The sequence below is a fragment of the Sceloporus occidentalis genome, unplaced genomic scaffold (genome assembly GCF_023333645.1).
Source record: "Sceloporus occidentalis isolate IW3139 unplaced genomic scaffold, rSceOcc1.0.p SCAF_3, whole genome shotgun sequence".
Taxonomy (NCBI): Eukaryota; Metazoa; Chordata; class Lepidosauria; order Squamata; family Phrynosomatidae; genus Sceloporus; species Sceloporus occidentalis.
This window is the reverse complement of record NW_028316983.1, coordinates 112926231-112946115: the sequence shown is the minus strand read 5'-3', so window position 1 is coordinate 112946115 and position 19885 is coordinate 112926231. Positions and strand designations below refer to the sequence as shown.

General features: G+C 40.0%; 1 protein-coding gene across 4 annotated transcripts in view; it reads right to left on the bottom strand.

Moving 5' to 3' along the window:
• The window catches only part of TPR (translocated promoter region, nuclear basket protein), a 74667-nt gene that overhangs the window by 18597 nt on the left and 36185 nt on the right, over positions 1-19885 (bottom strand). For all 4 annotated transcript variants that reach the window (XM_089515815.1, XM_089515816.1, XM_089515818.1 and 1 more), the window contains exons 16-32: positions 19453-19595; positions 19201-19349; positions 18541-18703; positions 17959-18093; positions 17593-17733; positions 15949-16117; positions 14541-14707; positions 12162-12314; positions 11156-11272; positions 6981-7184; positions 6700-6884; positions 5241-5388; positions 4356-4493; positions 3761-3892; positions 2762-2892; positions 1407-1617; positions 91-240 (exon numbers count right to left, since the gene is read on the bottom strand). In XM_089515815.1, coding sequence (XP_089371941.1) covers positions 91-240; positions 1407-1617; positions 2762-2892; positions 3761-3892; positions 4356-4493; positions 5241-5388; positions 6700-6884; positions 6981-7184; positions 11156-11272; positions 12162-12314; positions 14541-14707; positions 15949-16117; positions 17593-17733; positions 17959-18093; positions 18541-18703; positions 19201-19349; positions 19453-19595 — 2636 coding nt within the window. The remainder of the gene's footprint in view (positions 1-90; positions 241-1406; positions 1618-2761; positions 2893-3760; positions 3893-4355; positions 4494-5240; positions 5389-6699; positions 6885-6980; positions 7185-11155; positions 11273-12161; positions 12315-14540; positions 14708-15948; positions 16118-17592; positions 17734-17958; positions 18094-18540; positions 18704-19200; positions 19350-19452; positions 19596-19885) is intronic.

Sequence of the window (19885 nt, the reverse complement as noted above, 5' to 3'; positions counted from 1 at the left end):
GCACAACTTGGCCAAACCTCACAGCCAAGTAGGGAGTAGAAGTTGGTGAGACAACTACAAAATCCTGTACCACGTAACAATCTCTCTTACCTTTTGTAAATTTTCAATCTGTCCCTCCAAAGCTTTAATCTTGGCCTCAGCTTGTATTAGAGCTTCTTTCACTTCCTGAATTTCCTTATCTGAAGCTTGTTGTTCTTGCTGTTGTTCTGCATAAGACTGTGTGGATGCTTCTGCAATAACCTAAAATTTAAGATAATAAATATAAGAGTGTGCTGGAGAATGGAATCAGTTTTACACATGCTACTAACTTTAGCCATAGCAGAGGGTGTAACTTCCTATTATGACTGTAGAGGAATTACTGTAACCCAGTGGACTAAAGCACAGCAACCAGACAACTTCAGCTCTTTCTATAAGGGCATTAAGTATTCTTGGCCTAGCCAGGTGGACTCACCCTTTCAGATGGTTGGATGTGTGCAGTTTATGTAATGGGCTAGTCCCTAGCCTAAGTGGGGGTAGCATCATCAAGTCAGGGAACTATGACCAAAACCAAAAGAGAGTGGGCACATGCATGTAGGGAAAAGTATGCACTTTATGAGCAACAATTATCTGGCTAAAGCATCTTAAAGAAGGTATCAGCATTGTTGAGCAAAATATATTTTATATAGGGTTATGGGATTTCTATTTCAATATTACCGTATATACTTGACTATAAGTTGAGAAATCTATGCCCAAAAATTGACCCTAAAATCCTGGGCTGACTTATATATGGGTCAAAACAGTAATACAGTTCAGAAAGATCCTAAAAGAAGCACCGGCCCAATGTCTCACTCCCTCTGCCTTGGCAATGATTTCTGAAAGAGATGCCAGACAGGAGTGTGTGTGTGTGTGTGTGTGCCTGTGAGGTGATGCACTTCTCAGTCTGATGGAAAACCCTTCTCTTCTGTCCCTCCTTCTCTGTATGGATCGTTCCTGCCCAGTAAGAATCACATATCTCTCCAGTTCCTTCCTTCCCAGTCCCATAGAAAACCTCTTTTCTCATCCTCCTCTCTCTGGATTGTCCCTGCACACCAAGCACGTTTCCTCCCAGTTCCTTCCTTCTCGGTCCAATGTTAAAACCTCCTCCTCCCTAAATTTTACCCTTGACTTATCCACAAATCATATCAAAATTCATGATTTTGACCCTAAACCCTTCCCTCGACTTATACACGAGGTCAACAAGTATATACGGTAAGCTAATCTCATACATTAAGATTATTGCTATTATACAGGCATGACTATAAGACAGCCTTATTAAAATTTGCATTATTTACTGAATAACTACATATGCGTACCTGAAAACTAGCAAATGTTAAGAAATATGAACAGGAAGTGCTGTGTGATTTGAATTTTCATATGTTAAAACTGACCTTGTCATGTTGTGCTTTCAGCTCTTCATATTGAGTCTTGTATCTGCGTCCAATTTTCTTTACTTGAGTTATTGTTTTAACTTTCTCTTGGATGTCAGTCACTTTAATTTCTAACTCTTTTTGAAGGGCTTCTTTTTCAGCTTTTGTTTTTGTCAGATCTTCACGAAGGGACTGAACCAGATTCTGACTTGTTGTCAGTGATGCATTTGACCTTTAAATATATCAAAAAAACTCTAACACAACAGAAACACAGCATTCATATTATATTTTATTTCTAGGGGAAAATGCAAACTAAACAGTTTAAAAGAAAACTCTGAGGATAATCAACATATGGACATGTTGGTTCATTGGCAACAAGGATGATTTTAAGGGGGTTTGTCACTTATTATGGCTGTGGTTCTCAAATTCATCTGTAGCCTGTAGCTCCAAGTGAGGCTACAGAGTATGCACAGTGGCTGCAAGACCATTTCATACAAATCTAATCAGTACACCATGGTCTGATATGGAATCAATGTAGTGTAATGGTTTGATTGCTGACTGTGACTCTGGAGACCAGTGTTCAAATCCCTGCTCATCCATGGAAATCCACTGGTTGATCTTGCACAAATTGCACTCTCTTAGCCTCAGAGGAAAGCAATGGCAAACAACCTCTGAACAACTCTTGCCAAGAAATCCCCAGTAGAGGATTGCCTTAGGTTACCATAAGTTGGAAATGACTTGAAGGCAAACAGCAACAAACCCTGGTCTTTCCATGGCCACTTTTGAAAACCCTGTGTAGAGGATCCAGAACAATATGAAAAAAAAAAAATGAAAAGTACCCTGTTCAACAGTTTTCCTGGCTCCTCTCCCTTCCACTGAAGTTTTGTGCTCATTTCCATAAAGACTCTCCTGAGGATTGAGAAATCCACAGGAAGAACATGTGGTGTAAAACAAGGGCTACAGCAGGACGTGAAAATGAGAAGAATTTGGTGGGAGTATGTTACTGAAACTAGTCTAGGTTCTTGAGCAGAGCTATTCCCAGAACACCTGAGAGCAGAACAACCAAGTTAGAAAACAATACTTACTGGATATGCTAGGGACTGAATTTGGGACAATTTACAGGCAAATCATACACTTAACTATTGACACAAAAATCTCTCCAGAAGCCATCAACACCTTGTTGGCAAGTAGTGAAATATTCAATTAAAACTCTGCCTAGTTTTGAGGGTTACAATTACCAAGCTAAACTGTGCTGTGAGCAAGCTGCTGTACAAGATCTCAATAGTTACCTGGAGAAATTAAAATAAAAAATAGTACATCTACTTGCATTCAAAGCACTGTACTCCCAGATTGTTAGGCATTCCTTAAAAAATTACCTTGCAATTTCTGCTTTAAGTCTGCCTATTTCTTCACTCATCTGCTGTATACGTTTGTTGTTCACCTCCTTTTCTGAAAGAAGCTTTCGATATTCTTCAACATCTGTATCTTTCTGTTGGCTCAGTAAGTGCTGGAAGAAAATATTTAGCGATCTTAAACTTACAGTACAGCTGCCAGATTTCACTTAACAGGCTAGAAGTATGAGCTTTAAGAAGTACAAGGTTCCTTTTGGGAACTACAAGCAATTAATTCAAAATAAGTATGTGAAAGATTTAAAGTCTGAATTGATGGATTAGGATCTAAAGATATCCAGAGGCAAATATTTTCCTTAAGGAAAGCTTTCTCATATTTATTTTGAACAAAAAATTAAAACAAAAAACAAGAGACAAATCCTGCCAATTCACCAAAAGTTTTAAGGATCTTCTTTGCATTTCAATAGCATTTTGTCATGCAGCAGAAGATGCTGCTGTTAAAGAAAGACAGGACAAGCCTATAATTGGGCACTTGGCAAAGGGACTCCATTTACACTATGAAAAAAGGGAATATACAGTCGGCCCTTCTCTTATGTGGGGATCTGTTCTGCCCCCCCCCCCCCCCGCGTAAGGGGAATATCGCATATGCTTGAGCCCCAAGAAAACAATGGGGCTTGTGCACGTGGGCCACTTGCTATGGACACACGCCCCATTGTTACTTCTGTTGCACGTCTTCAGTGTAAGCTGAAAGCTGCGTATGGTGTGGGCACGCTGTACTTGACTTTGGACTCTTCTTGCTATCAGCATCCTTAGCATATCAGGCTTTCTATGTTCTCAGACACTTTTTCTTTATGCCTGAAAAGTACCACAGATAATATTTAAACTTCATCCCTGGCTTCCTTCTTCAAATCTTTAAAGTCTTTAATGCATCCCTGGAATGCATTGGAATAGGGGCCTGACTCAGTAGAAAAAGCCCAGATGTTGTATTGATAAAAGAGACCATTTCAGAACCCAAGATGAGCTCACCTGGGTCCGGGCTTTCCAACGTTTGACATCCTCTTCCAGAAGCTTCTTCTCTGCCTGGAGCATCCCACTCTTCTCGCTCAGCTCAGCATTAGACTCTTGCAAAGGCAAGATGTCAGCTTCCAGCTTGCGCACCTGAACCCAGAATTATTAAGAAATGAATGGAAAACTTTATTTCCCAGTAAAGTGAAACTCTTTAAATGCAGATTTTAACATGATGTCTCAGTAAATAAATAGCTCCTTGCTTTCACATCTTTACGGTACTCAATTTTTTCTATTTAGGACATACATATATGGATTATGTAACACAGTGGGAGTTAAAAACATTTTTAAAAGACTGAAAGTTTTTGCTCAAGCTTAACTTTCTACTGTTAGCCAATTGTATCATATTAATTCCTAAGAACTTAAAAAAAAAGACAAATCAAGAATTTTATATTATTTGAGCATAGCGCCTCCACTCGTAATGTTCTGATGTCAATGCAACTCACAGATTTATTTCAGTGTATGTAAATATATAAACTGTGTTAGGGTACACTTCAGATTTAGGATTTCATTTATTTCAGGATTTTGAAAGCTTAATTTTACAGGGCACACTAACTTTTGCTTGCATTTGCTGAAGCTCCTGTTCCAATCTTTCCTTCTCTTCCCTCAGCATCTTGTTGGTTTCTGTCAAGACATTCATGGTCTCTGTCTTCTTCATAAGTTCTTCATGCTGGGCAATTGTTTTTGCTGTCACCTAAAATTCAAAGTGATACTGAATTCAGATACCTGTGCATATTTGCAGTGTTAATCCCATTTCTGTGGAAAATGAATACTCCTCTCTTATTAATGTAGCAAATTGCAAATTCAAAAGAACAAATAATAATATGTACAATACATGCAATCCCTAAAACCAAAGGCTTCCTTATGAAATATCTAGTGCATAATAAGGTACAAACACTTAGCATCTGTTTGTGTTAGTCAGCCTTTGGCGTTTTCTCCTGTAAAGTATCAATTTTCTACATCTTATACTTTCTGTTTTAATTTTCCTGCTGCAGAAACCATTATTGTCAAAACTTCTGGTGAAAGAGCAACCTAGACTAGACTGTAAGTTCCCATGACTACTGGGTATAATAACCACAGAAGCCTGCTGTGAATAATATTCTGTGCTGCTTTGTGGTTTTGCACTACTGGGCAAGGTATCTTCCAGGGAAACTTGACAACTATTACTATCTTCTAGAGGAATAAAACTGGAAAACCATAGATGTAAATCTAAACATTTTCTCTGTTTTTAAAAAAGTGGTATTTTTCATAGGCACCCTTTTCAAATTCTTTGTACATTATAACAGGACGCACACAAACCTTTATTATGGAGACACTTCCAGGAATGTTTGTGACATACTTAATCAAATGCACACCTGTCAATATGACAGAATTTTTGCAGGATGACTCATCAATCCAACATAAATGGAAAATTCTTCACTTAAGTTTTAACATGAGTTACCTGCATTTTCTCTCTCTCTGCGTTCAGACTTTGCTGCAGCTCTTGAAGCTCCCTTTCCAAATGCTCCACCCTCTGGCGGTAGCGTAAGCTCTCCACCTGAGCTACCTCAAACCTTGTTTCTGCAATTTCCTTTTCTCGACGTATAAACCTGCAATGGAAAGACATTCATCTTGAGATTACAATCCTTTCCCACACATATCTGGCCGACAAGTGAAATGGTGACACAACCTGCAATCTTAGTTTAGGAGAACAGTGTGAGTGTGTGTGTGAGAGAGAGAGAGAGAGGGAGGGAGGGAGGGAGGGAGGGAGAAAGAGAATGGGGAGGGGGAAGAGGTAGAAAAAGGGAAAGAGAAAGAAAGAAGGTTATTAAGCTTGGTTAAAACAAACTAAGGCCTGGGACAGACGGGCCAAAAGCAGCACTGCCGCTACTAGGGTTCGACAGCATGCAGTAACCGCACACTCCTGAACTCTAGCGTGTAACAGCAACAGCATCATGGTGACGTCCCGTCCACATGGGTGCCGCCATGATGAGGTAAGCGAAGTGCAGCGTACAGAAGTCGCGGTGCATCGCTTATGCCACCAGCGCACCAATGGTGTACTTGTGACATGCGACGGGCGCATTAAAAAGAACCCGGTTTTTCCAGGTTCTTTTTAGTGTGGAGGGACACTGCATGGTTTGCCTGCTGCGGCGTCCCTCTGGAATTAAAATGGACACCTCCAGCCTGCCCTTTTGGGGCAGTATGTACTGCGCCTAAGTTTCAGAATCGGAAGCACAATTACATCACTGTCTCAGTCCTTAGCATATGGTCCTCTAACAGCTGCAAATCATAAAGTACTTAAATTTCATCAAATTCATCAATTTCAAATACAGTGCGCCTGCGTTATATGCAGGCGCCCTATATGTGGATTTAAGCGTACATGGTAAAGTCGCATGGAAGCTCACAGGGCGCAAGGGGCGGCGCATCCCATTCAGATGAATGGGTGCGCGCTCATGGCACGTATGCACTGCTGCGCCACCACGCGCACGAGCCCCATTCACTTGAATGGGGCTCAAGCATAGGCGGAATTCGCCTTACGTGGGGGAGACGGTCCGGAATGGATCCCCCACGTAAGGCGAGGTTCCACCATAGATACAAAGTAAACTACAACTTCTCCTTGCCATAGCCTGAAGCAAAACAGACACTGGATATAATTCAAATACCAAATAAATATATAAAAAAGTACAGTGGTCCCTTCTTTTACGCAGGGAATCTGTTCTGGACCCTCCCAGCATAAAAGAAATTCCACCTATGCTTGAGCCCCATTAGAAGTAATGGGGCTCATGCTTGCAGTGGCGTGGGGTGCGCGTGTGAAACAAGCACGTGCGCTATTACTCCTTCTGGCGCGTGGTGCCGCTTCTTGCATCGCTGCTTTATGACGCGGGCGCACTATACTCCAGAACATACGGGACACTACATACCGAAGAATTTCTACTATTTGCTCTTGTGATTTTCCTTCTTCACTGAGAGACACATTCAATGCACCTGGCATGCCTTCCTTCACTGAAGACACCATCTTTTCACTTAGAGTTTCTAGCTGCTCATGCAACAGTCGGTTTTGTTTTTCCAAGTCTTCACAGCGAGATGCAAGCTTAGATGCTTCATCCTACAGAAAAGATTGATCTAGTCACCTCAAAAGCATAAAGGAAACTTGATTTCAAAGATTATACCTATTGTATGGGTCAATGGAATCAAAGAATACCTTCAGGGTTCTCTCTAGCTCCTCCCATGAGGCCTTGTTCTCTCGCAATGCAGATTCTGCTTTCTGTGCTGCATCTTCTAACTGCTGCCTGATGGCAGAATTCTTAGCAACCTGTTCTTTGGCAGCCTGTAAAGCTTCAACGTCAGAAGCATGAAGCATCAGCTCTCGTTCATACTTGTTTTGTGCTTCTGCAGCTATTTTGGCCTTTAAAAAACAGTAACACAAGTCATCCACTTGCAAAGCTTTAAGGATTTCGATCACTTATTCCCCCCCCCCCCCCCCCATAAATTTCCCAAATTATAAGTTCAGTGGCCTTCTCTTCTGGTGGAGATGCCTTTCTTTAGCTTCCTCTGCCACTGCTACACACCTAGTGAAGAGAGTACTATACCAGCAAAGTGGACTATTACGCTGGTGTAGCATATCAATAGGATCGTGTTGGTACAGTATGAGTGGGGAAAAATGAAACCTCAGAATTCTCAGTAGTCTTGACAGTTCTCCTAAAACTTACTGTAGATAAAAGTGCCTTTTGAGGCAGGAGAAAGTAGGAACTGATATTCTGATTCGAAAGTACAATAATAAAAGCCAAATATTTAAACAGGAAGAGCTCCACTTAACACAAACATAGCAAGCACAAATAACTTAACAGGAAAGTTCCTAATTTAATGTTCTGTGTACATCCCACAAATATAATTTCACTATTATAAGAAAGTATGAGAAGAAATTCCCTGATAGGCTCACATGATTCTCCCCTTCTTTTAACTGCTTCTCCTGGTGGCAGGGAATGACAGATTGGATTTACCATGAAGATTCATTCAGGGATGGCAGGAAGATCAATCCACTATGATTGGGTTTATCCCCGCATGCCAACTGGATGTGCAGGAGCCCAGCATCCTTTTCAGTTGTTTCCGTTGAGCTCTGTCCCTGCGTGATCAATTTTGTTACCTAGCCTAATGTAATGTATACGTATTGTTATAAATTTTGGGGTGAGTGGATGTGGATTGATCCTCCTGCCATGCCTGAATGAATCCTCATCGTAAGTCCAATCTGTTATTCATGGGATGGGAAGGAGGATAAATCCACTGTGATTGGGATATACCCAAGCCCTCTGCATTCCTAGGGTGGTTTTTTTGCATTCACGACAGCCTGCAGCACAGTCTTTTCAAACACAGCTTGTACTGACCGAAACTTGTCTAACTTAAAAGTGGAAGGTTCTTTCCAATGTGCTGCCTTACAAACATTTTGTATTGAAGTAGAAACAAATATTGCAGTACTGGTTGCTATAGATCATGTTGAACAAGGTCATATTGGCTTTGGTCTTGGCGTTTTCTTCCAGTCATAACTCAGATTAATGCAAGCATAGAGCCACCTTCCAATTACAATTTTTGTTGCTCTGTGACCTAATGTCCGTAGATGGTTTGATAAAAACAATGCTTCCCATCGTCTGGTATTTTGTGTTCTTTCCAAATAAATTTTAACTTCCCTTCTCAGATCCAAAGTATGCCATCTGCACTCTTCTTGATGCTTTCGTATTAGACAGAAATTTGGGAGATATATCACTTCTGGCATCATTTTATATGGGCATTTTGGCAGAAATGTTAGGTCGATAGATAAAACTAATCTGTTCAGCTCTATCTTACATACATAAGTTTGTAATCATTAATAATGCTGATAGCTCTGATATATGTCTAGCTGATGTAATGGCTATTAAGAATGCAACTTTATACGTCAACATCCTCAAGGTTACCTTTTGCATTGGTTCGAAGGATGCTTTGGTAAGCCTGTTTAGTAACAAGTTTAGGTCCCAATTCAGAAACCTATGATTTGTGGGATACAATTTTATAATTGCTCTTCTTAGGAACCATTTTATGTGTGGGTGTCCTGATAGAGGATTCCCTTCCATTTCTATCGCTATTGACAATGCAGACATTTGTTTCTTTAGAGTATTTGGTCTAATTATTGCAAATCAACTATAATATGTGTGTCACTTATATGTAATTTATATTTAAGTTTTTAATTATACACCATTTTCCAAATGTTTTCCATGTTCTTGAATATATGTATTTTGTTGATTCTTTGAGGAATGCCAATATCATATCCACTACCTCCATGGAGTAGCCCACTAGCAGTAACCTAGACCTTTCAAGTTCCATGCCGTCAAATTAAGCCAGCTTGGATTTGGATGTATTAGGCCTTGACTCAGGAGATCGGGTCGTGGTAATCTCTCTTCTTTGTTTTTTGTGTGTTCCTTGGTTCTGAATGTATTTGTCATTTTATTTCTCATGCAACCATGTCTCGTATCAATTGCCCTATTTCTGATGTGCATTCATCATCAGTATCTGAATTCATGTCATCTCTAGGATTATACCGATTTCTACTTGATTCCCTGAAGTTGTCATTATCTGATATTTGAGTGTTAGGTGTGGCTATTTCCCTACAAATTGTTTTCCAAAAGTCCAGTATTTGCTCAGTCTCTGTTCAGCTTGTTGCTGCAGAATCTGTCATTGTTAACTGTGTCTGCCTGTTTTTCCCTGTTGCCGGCTTTTGTGTCACTTGAATAAGCTCTAAATTTAGACAGTGGAAGGCACTCCGTTCTAAGACAGCCCCTCCCTCTGGGTGTGAATGAGGAGTGGAGTTCTGCTCTATGGAGGACCTTCCCTTTTGCTTAGAATTATGTTTTTCAAGATGGCGCCTGGAAGTGACCGTTGGAAACTTGGTCACCACTGCCACTGTTTTATCTCCTTTCCTGGCCATTTTATAAGCACCTTGTGTTTTACCCAAAATTTTTCCTTCTTCTTTATTTTGGCTTCATTTACTTCATGTTCGTTAAGTTTTGCTTTACCCAAGGCAGCTCCCTGGCTTGCCAGCGTGTTTTGTTATTCGGTCTCACTGCTTTGTTTTCTCTGGGCTTATTAGCCTTTTCTTTAATCGCAGAAGCTCTCTGGCTCGCCAGCGATTTTTATTCTTCATTCTCACTCTTGGTGGATGTGAGAAAAATCCTTTTAAATTCACCTTTTTTTGTTGTTGCCTCAGAAGCATGTGGGTTGGCAGCCATCTGAGAATCAGGCTTACTTTGCCTTAGTCGGCTGCTTGCAGCGGACCGTTTCTCTTATATTTAGTTTATATTTTGCCTCTATGTTTCCTTTTATAGTCTTTGCTGTTGCGATGCCTCTATATGGTGTTTATCCGAGAGGGATAAAAACACGACCTGGATAGTAAAAGCTGATCATGGAGGGATAGAGCTCAACAAAAGCAACTGAAAAGAATGCTGGGCTTCTGCACGACCAGTTGGCACGTGGGGATAAACATAATCATAGTGGATTTATCTTCTGTGCCATCCAGTGAAAGAAACCCTCACTTTAAATTGAAAGGAAAGTCCACTCTTATTTCTGATCAGTGATAAGAACCCAGCACTGTGGAAAGGTTGTCTCTAGAACTGAGTAGCCCTTCTATAGCAGTGGCAGAGGAAATCACTCTTATCTCTGCATACTGGTTGGAAATAACAGCTGGGTTCATGAGCACTAGAGAAAGGCAGGTTTTTCTTCATCCCTAAAATACGCGATTTCTTCTTCTCTACATTAAGGGGTAAGAGAGCTTATTCTGAATTTCTCTTTCCATGGAGAAAAAAGACACCTATGATACCCAAGGATGAGATTCGTCTGTCTCTTGAAGAGTCACCATGAAGGTGGATCTAGCTATTGGCTGTTACCCCTTTCTTGCTCTAAGAGTAGGAAAATGCAGAAACATGGGTTGAGTTCCTGTTTAATCAAGGAAAAGAGAAAATCTAATCTGGTGTCTATTATTTTGTGTGCACTGAGCACCTTTAATATTTTTTATAAAATTGAAAATTCTATCACTCCTATAGGAAGATCATGCAAACCTATGGGGCACAATAATGATAGAAAATACAATTACATTACTCCCAGTAAGAAGGGAAAAGCCTGCTGTCCCAATGAATGTGTGGCAGAGTGCTACAATCAAATTATATCAGAAGGGAATAAAACAAGGAACCACCAAGGTGAAATAAAGCCAAAATCCCGTTAGTCCTCCTGGCTTACAAAAAGGAAGTGCTAGAGTGTGCAAACATCCTTTAGATTTTTATAAGAATCACTACCATGCCAAATAACCTCAACATAAAATTAATCTCAGTATGTTGTCTGAGATATTTAGATACTTACTTGCTCTTGGCAGTCCCGTTTAGCTTGTTGCTCATTACTGAGAGCTGCACTTGCCCTCTGAAGAGCTTCCTGGACTTCAGACTTCATATTGGCAAGGTTTTTCTTTAGCTCAGAAAGCTGCATGGGAAATATCATGAATCAAACATTAAAACAAACTCTTACCACAGACTGGGTCTTTCTTAATCCATGAAAGCTACAGAGCAAGAAAGGAGACAACAATATAAGAGAACCTGCCTACGTTGATTCAAACGTTTACCTTTTTCTTTCCTGAAATGGATTCAACCATCACTTATCTGGTTTGAAACAACAAGCAGAAGATAAATCTGGTTTTTGATTGAGAATCTCCAAGTAAGCAATAATGCATGGAAAACAGGGGTTGTGGTTCACATAGGGCTTCACAATGCAAACAGGGATTTTCCCCCCCTTTTCAGATCTGTTACCTTCCATATGAGTAAAATAAGAATTAGTGTGTGTGTGTGTGTGTGTGTTTGTTTAGGATCTCCCCTCTTTGCTCACAGATTAACACCAAGAATAAGGCTGATAGTGTTTTACAGGAATCTTGTCATAACTGACTCTGGCTGTATCTAACTCATGTCTCTCCACTGACAGAGACCTCTTTGATCCAGTGGTGTGTATGTGTGTTTCATCACCAACTGAACAGAGAAGGGCACATAGTCAGATGCATTAAATATTGCAGTGAAGCACACTGACTGCAGCTCAGTAGAAGAGCTTAAAAATATGTATTGCAGACTACTGGAAGCTCAGGTATATGCTGAAAATGCTATAAAAAAGAACATGCAACTAATTCAGCCTGCCCACAGGGACTGTGGGGATGTTCTTCTAGAACACAGCTTTATCCTCCATGCCACATGGTAAATGATTTTCAAACTAAAAGAAGTTGCAAAAGAAAACTTTAATATTGCATGACAGACTGCTGGACTAGCCAGCTTCCTCTACTACAATAATGCAAGGAAAGCATAGACACAGAGAGCTTACGCTACCATACCTGTTGCTCCATGTTTTCAACAGCTTTCTGCTCCTCATCTTGAAGTTGCTGTTTTTCCTTTTCTGCTTCCATCAATTTCTTTTCTAATTGGGTCTGATACTCAGAGGATTCCTTCAAGCGGGCTTCTACAGCTGCCCGAACTTCCTCTGTGACCTGCACAATAAAGATAAACCATTTTCAGTGCAAGACACATAGGCTGCCCTGGGTTCTTTGGCAGAAGGAAGGTGGGATACACACTGAATAAAATAAGTAAACAAACAAACAAACAAGCAGCACAAAACACATAGAAATGAGCTCTTGATTTAACCATATTTCCTATTGCTTGGGATTGTGATACACCTGAAGGACAGATGAAACTTTAAGCTCTATTAGCTTTCCTCAGTTTTAAAGGGGAAAAATACTGTGAGTTTCACAGAACAAAGGCAAGTTGTTAGCTTTAGGGACTCCAACTAAAGATAACACAGCTCTGGGAGATATAGTCCTTTGCCTATAGCATTGTTTATAGATCCTCAAAGAAAGAGCACAGAGATGCAAATGCTTACGACAGAGATCTCAGTTGTATTTGGTATAATTCACAACTTGTGAGGAACTGCTGAATATTGACAATGAGGAGGGTGTGGGTCTCAGTTCACCAGCTAATCCAATCTTATTTTTAGACAATAGTAGATTCTACTGATGCAATGTATGATAAAAGGAGAAACACCTCTATAATGTAGTAAATTCTACTGCTTCAATAAAACATTAGAATGCCTACATAACAAATCCCACTGATTTACCCAAGCAGAACAGAAAAACATGCAGAATTCAAGCAACTATATAGCAACAATTCAGAGCTTGTCCTGAACTTAACGTCTAATACTAGATGCAGCTAATAGTCTTAACTAGAATAGATCTATTCAATCAATCCAGCTAAAATGTAAGACCAAAATTATTTAGTCCAAAGGCTCTTTTAAAAGGGAGCAGCAGGCTGCTGCAATACAGACATTTTTGGAGAGAGTGTTCCACTATCTAGGTCTATGGTGGCGAACTGGTGGCACGAGTGCCCTCTGTAGCACGCAAAGCCGTCTCTGAGGGCATGTGCCTCAGCAAGTAGGGGTGAGGGGGGAGCATGCTTGGCCTGGCTCCTTGTTGTGGCTCTGTTTGCCTCAGGAGAACTGGATCACGGCAAGGAGAGATGAGAAATTGCTCCTCCAGCCATCTCGTGAATTAGTCATGCTCAGATGAGACACACAGAAATCAAGAGGGCATCAGCCAGAACCAGAGTGACCAGATGTCATAACCACAAAGGAGGCAAAAGCTCGAAAATGTAGGACATTCAATAAATTTGGACATTACAAAATAAAAGCCAAAAACACTAATATAAATTCATTTCATGTTTTTCAGCTATATTTCCTGAACTGTATATTACTATATAATCAACCATATTTTTCTGTTGAATCTATCTTTCTTAAAATGCCTCGTTGGCATTATCCAATGTTAAAACCTTCTCTCTCCCATCTCTCTCCTTCTCCCTCTTGGACCTCTCCTGGCCATCTAATACCACTGCTTTCCAGTTCCTTCCATTCTGAATCTAATGTTAAAACCTTATCCAGCTCCTTCCTTTCTGAATCCAATGTTAAAACCTCCCCCCACCCCACCATCCTCCTTTTCCCTCTCCGGACCTCCCCCGGTCACCAAACATCACTTCCCTGGTGCTGGAGGAGAAGGTTTTAGCATCAGATCCAGAATAAAAGGAACTGGAGAAAGTTTTAACATCAGATTCAGAAAAGAAGGAACCGGATAAGCTTTTAATATCGGATTCAGAAAATAGGAAACTGGAGAAGATTTTAACATCAGACTCAGAAAGGAAGAAACTGGAAAAGGGTTTAGCATGAGATTCAGAAAGGAAGGATCTGGAGGGAGGTGGTGTTTGGTGGCTGGGAGATGTACAGGAGGACTGTAGACACTTTTCTCGACAAGAAACAGCAAACATGGTGTTACTCAATGGGCTTCTTTCCTTTTGCCCTCCAAGAAAAAAACACATCCTGAGCTCTGCTGCTGCTTCTAGGAAAAAAATAATTTTGGAAGGATATATCCTATCCTATTATTTGCTACCAAGGCTACCAAGAAGACATATTTGTTGAAGAGGAATAGCAAGTGATGTTAATTAATTGGTTTCTTAGTTATCTGCAAAATGGAAGATATTTTAGAGTTCATACCAGATCTCCAGACACAAGTTGAAATACAGGGCATGTCCAGAAAAAGGAGGACATCTGGTCACCATGGCCAGAACAAACTTGCAACATTGATTTCAGTGGACCTACTACAAGCATGAGTATGTCCACATCCATCTTATAGTTCCAGGATTATATTTATCAAGTAGTATTAATGGAACATTACCTGCTTTTCTTTGTTAAGAGATTCTTCAAGATTCACAACCATAGCTCGGTACTGCTCCACATTACTTGTGGCAGTCTTTAGCCTTTCTTTCAAATCATTAACTTGCTCATTAGATTGTCTCAATCGACTTACAAGATCATCTGTATCTTCACTTGAACTGGGATGGCCTAAAAATTGAAATCCTTATATTAAATATAATGTATATAAATATATATTAAATTATTACATTAAATACATTAAGTCCTCACAAAATTGAGGTGGGTTACAGACCGCCATTTAGGATGCACTCCGCACGTCCTAGGGTTAGGAAGGGGCGTCCTAGAGTTAGGAAGGGTTGCTCCTTCCTAACCGGCCCTGTTCCCAACACGTGCGGAGCGTGTCCTAAATGGCAGCGCCCATCCACATGGGCGCTGCCATTTTTACGTCTTGGACGCACAGCGTCCAGACGTGGCGCACCGGAAGTGACACCATGAGGGCACGCTTCGCCCCTCACGGCACCACTTCCGTGTTTTGAAAAGGAGCGCCATTGCAGCGCTCCTTTTTCGCTGCGCCGGGAAGCCTCGCAGTCTGGCCGCTGGGGCTTCCTCCGCAGCGAATGGCGGCGGTGGGAAAACGGCCGCTTGAGGGCGGTCTGTAACCCGCCATAGTAAGTTTAAATACTTTATCTGATACACATGCAATGCCTCCCTCCTCTCCTGTACACCCCTTGTGCCATGGTCAAGCATTAATGACTTCAGAGTAAAAGCTTCCAAATATGTTCAGGGCAAAGCAGGCTTGGGCAATTGTAGAAGGAGAGAGGGCCAGTTTTTGCCCTCACAACTCCCCTGAATCTAGCCAATAGCCAGCTGAAAACATAAAAAGAAGTCACATCCAGAAAAATGTGCCAATGTTCAGCTATATTACGTTGACTTTTTAAAAAACTTTGGGTGTTTGGAGCTCTTTTTTTTTTTTTTTTTAAGTTTACCATCCAGATGGTGAGTTCAAGGGCTACAGGGGGAACAGGCAAACCCCTGGGTGTGACATAGACAGCTCATGGACTGAAGTGTCCTACACTGATGTAAAAGGGCTATATTAAAAAAATAATCCAATAAGAATCAACTGAAAAAAATGGTAGAAGCTTGCTGCCTTGAATGTATCATTTTGCAATTAATTCAGAAAAGCTAGAACTCACTTTTCAGTTTAAAATTTTCTAATTCTCTTAATATCTCAATCACTCAGTTGCATCCACACTAAGTTAGTTTCATTTAGGTCCCAAATCAGTATGGAAAATCATTCATGACTAACCTAAGTTCTATATGATTCAAGGTAACACGCGTCCAACTTAGTACACAGCCAGCCTACTGTGTTTCTATTGAATCTCTGAAAAAGGGTGTCCAGTTCACAATAACAAACATTTTGTAATCATTACCTTGAGTAGGAGGTCGTTGTAGTGACTGGGAAGCTAACTGAGCTTCTATATTATGAAGTTGTTGCTTCAAAGTTGTAATTTCTTTTTGGGCATTCTTCAACAGCTCTTTTGTATTAGCATGAAAGTTCATTTCAGTCTCAAGCTGTCTTTTAGCATCCAACAAATGAACCTGCAAAGGAACACATGGATTTTCATCCCTCTGACACTGAAATAAAGTTTAACACAATTGGAATCAGGTACAGCCCGGAGCAGAATTTTCACATGAGCCTTAACCAAGATGGAATCCTCCTGTCTTGAAAACACATGTACAATAGGATTTGATCATGAGCACATGTATAAAACACACTATTTTATATTTACTAAAAAACAACAACAAAAACCCTCCCAATTTTTGTAAAAGCTTCAACTTGGCAAACATAGTTGAAGCTATCCTCTCTCTGTGTTTATAAAAAGCTAGGCTTCCCTGGGAGCATTCAGTTTCTGTTACTGTTATATTTTTTAAGGTTGACTGAGAATTACGGTGCCCCTGTCATAAGGTTCTCTTGCCAATATTTATTCAGACTTAGGAGTGGAGCATGGCTTTGGCATGGCTTCTGGACTCTTAGGACACATGCATCATTTAAATAGCATACCTCCAAAGCGACCTGAAGCAGCTTTATTTTGGCCTGTCTGTATGGGGCCAAACTTAACACCACAGTCAGGAACATACTCATTGCAAGATTATTCCAATCTTGACACAAGTCATTGCTGACTTACATTGTTGACTTTCTAAGGTGAACCTGCCTCAGGTTTCCTGAGGCTGAGAAAATGTGACTCGGCAAAGTCACCTAGTGGGTTTCCATGACCAAGCAGGGATTCAAACCCTAATCACCAGAATTGTAGTCCAACACTCAAACCACTACATTATATTGACTTGCCTTCAGCTTCATACAACTCCTATTTGGAAACCTGGACATTCTGTTTGATGCAGAGGATGATCCAAGTGTGACAAGAGGTAATGAATGCTCTGTATTTCCTATACCAAATATGGAAACTATGCACACCTTTTATGCTTTACAAACCAGAACTTCATATTTATTCTTAACCTGGGAGCAGCTCTGCTCAACCACACATCTTACATGCAGATTTCTCTGATACTGTGTGTGATATTTATTGGTAACTCCCAGGTCAAGAGTTCTCCTTTAAACTATGTTGAATTGTAAAAAAGTGAGTGGGTTTAATAAGCGCAAGTAATACTGATACAAAATTGCTCCTCCTTTCCTCTCTTAACTTGGTTTGTCAGATCAAAATGACTATGATGTAGAGTGGTAGTTTTGTACACTGTCTTTCAAATCTCTGCGCACAAGTCTGGATAGTGCCATTAACAGGTAGGTTTTATTTTGTTGTGCCAGCAGAAAAATACCTTTGGATTTAGCCTCACTTTTCTGAGCATTCCTAAAACAGTTTATCTCATATGTCACATTTGTGACTTCCATACATGGGAAGCCCTTGGATTTGCAGAAACAGGATATAAACTGATTAAGAATTGTTTACGTTTCATGAACCAAGAATGAATCCAAACCCCTTTCTCTTTCGATTCAAAAATTAACAGAACAATATGAGAGTTACAGGAAACAATTTGGCTGTTCTATTTCTAATACTTACATCTTGATTTTTGGTAAGTGCATGCCTTTGTTCTGCTTCATTTTCTAGCCTTTTCTTCAGCTGGGCTATTTCACGCTCTAGCTTCTCAATTTGGTTATTGAGCCGTTGTTGAGTTTCTGTTTCAGCCCTTTCCAGGATTACCTATAAAGAACAAGACATGTTGTCAAGGTACTTCTGTGCCAAATGATGCTCAAAGGAAGTCAGCTACCAAATTTTTTTTGTCAAGTTCCCCCAAAATGTTTACTTGTGCCTACTAAACCTAAGCATGGAAAAACATGTGGAAGAACACTTTTAATGCCAGAAAAACCTTTCCATGATGGGCACATAATCAGTAACCAGAAAAAAAGGGCAAACAGCTCAATATACCTGAATAGACTGCAGATTTGTAAGCAGCAGATTTTGTCCCCTTTGTTCTGCTATTAAAGATTCTTTTTGCTGATTCAGACGAACTTCTGCCATTTTCAGTATATCCTTTTCTTTTTTCAAATTCTCTGCTCTCACCTTAAAAAAAGATTCTGTGTTATTTATATCCAACATTGGTAAAATTAAGTGCTGACAGTGAAGAAAAACCAGTTATATGTTATATGGCTGAAATACAAGTTAAGATTAATTTTCAGTCACCTGGATAGATAAGGGGGGGGGGAGGTAACTCATCCTTAGCTGTGCTTATGTTTCAAGTTGCTCTATGAAGAAAGAGAAGTTCACAATTCCTACATGTTCCTACATGTTTACCCTACCCTTCATTGAAGGTGAGTGTAGCTTCCATAATGTGTCCCAGCTGGACTGACAGGGGTTTGGTACTAGGGTGTCCCATTCAAATAAATAAATAAAACACACACACAAAATATTAGCTCACATTAATTAATGTTAAAATGTACTGTACTGCTGAAAACTGTTACATAACTAAGAAATATACTGTGATAAACATAAAGAATTTATACTGGATACCTCTGCCACAGCTAATTTTTCATTGGCTCCTCTCAGTTCTTGAGTCAAGGTGTTGATTATCTGTTCTTGTTTTTGAGTAGTTGCTGAAAGCTTCTGGATTCTCTCATGAAGTGATGTTATCTCTCGCCGATACCCCTCTACATTATCTTGCAGCATTGCGTAACTTCATAAGGAATAACAAAGATCAGACTTTCTTTAGACCAGGTTGGTATAGCAAAACCAAACAGGAAAACTGTAATAAATTTTTTCCACATTGGCAACAAACAACTTGAAACATAGGTTTGCCCGGTTTTGCAGTGGTTAATCTAAACAAGTAAATGACAGAAATTGCAAAAATATGATTGTCACCCTCCATTTGGTATGTCAGGATGGAGGATATGTATCTAACTCCACGTGCATGTGTTTTGGATTTCTCCTCTGACTTCTATAAACAATTCTCATTTCTGCCTATTCAAAAATAATGTTACATCTGAATACAAAATGACTTGTCAGAAAGTGAAGAAGTCCACACTAATCTTTCTTGAAGTAACTTCGGGTACAAGCAATTAAAGTCATAGAAGTATAGTTTATAAAACATAGATTATAATTCTCTCATTAGGAATAACCATTACCTTTTTCTCCCATATAGAGTATTATTACTGATCACAAATAATGCCTTACCGCTTGGAGGCAAATTCAAGCTGGGTTGAAATCTTAGTATTCTGGGATCTCAAGTCTGTAACCTGTTCTTGTAGCTTCTCATTTTGTTCGTTAAGCAGTTTGTCATTTTCTGCCTTTTCTTTCCTGTAGCTCTCAAAAAACTCCTGCAACTATATACAACATTTTGACATTTATTGATGTAATTACCAAGCTAACCCAAAATCAATTACTTCTGTGTGTGAGAAAACTGTCTGTAGAAAGACTAATAACTACCTGCTTAAGGGCAGCCTTTGCTTCTGCAGCTTCTGTTGATTCACTCACTGGTAGAGAAGCTGGAGTTGACATGGCCTGAGGTGTACCAGACAAGCGCTTAGGGGTTGATGTCACAGACATGTCTTCTGATAAGGTGCTTGTAGCTATAAAACAGAAAAATCATATTTTCAAGCCAGTGAGAAGAAAGCAAAGCATACTATTTCATACATTTTTATACTGTGTTTCCTCTGTGTTCAGCTTGTAGCCAAAGTTTCTCCACCAGCTTCACTCATTTTATCCTTACAGCTTCCCTGTGCGTTAAGTAAGAGAGAAATGAGAAACGGATCTCTTCCGGCAGGCATTCCCAAATTGACCTGCTCAGAATGTTCACTCTCCAGTTGGGAATTGTAATTTTTAATAGTATTTTAAGGTGGGAGGGAGATAGGGAATTGGA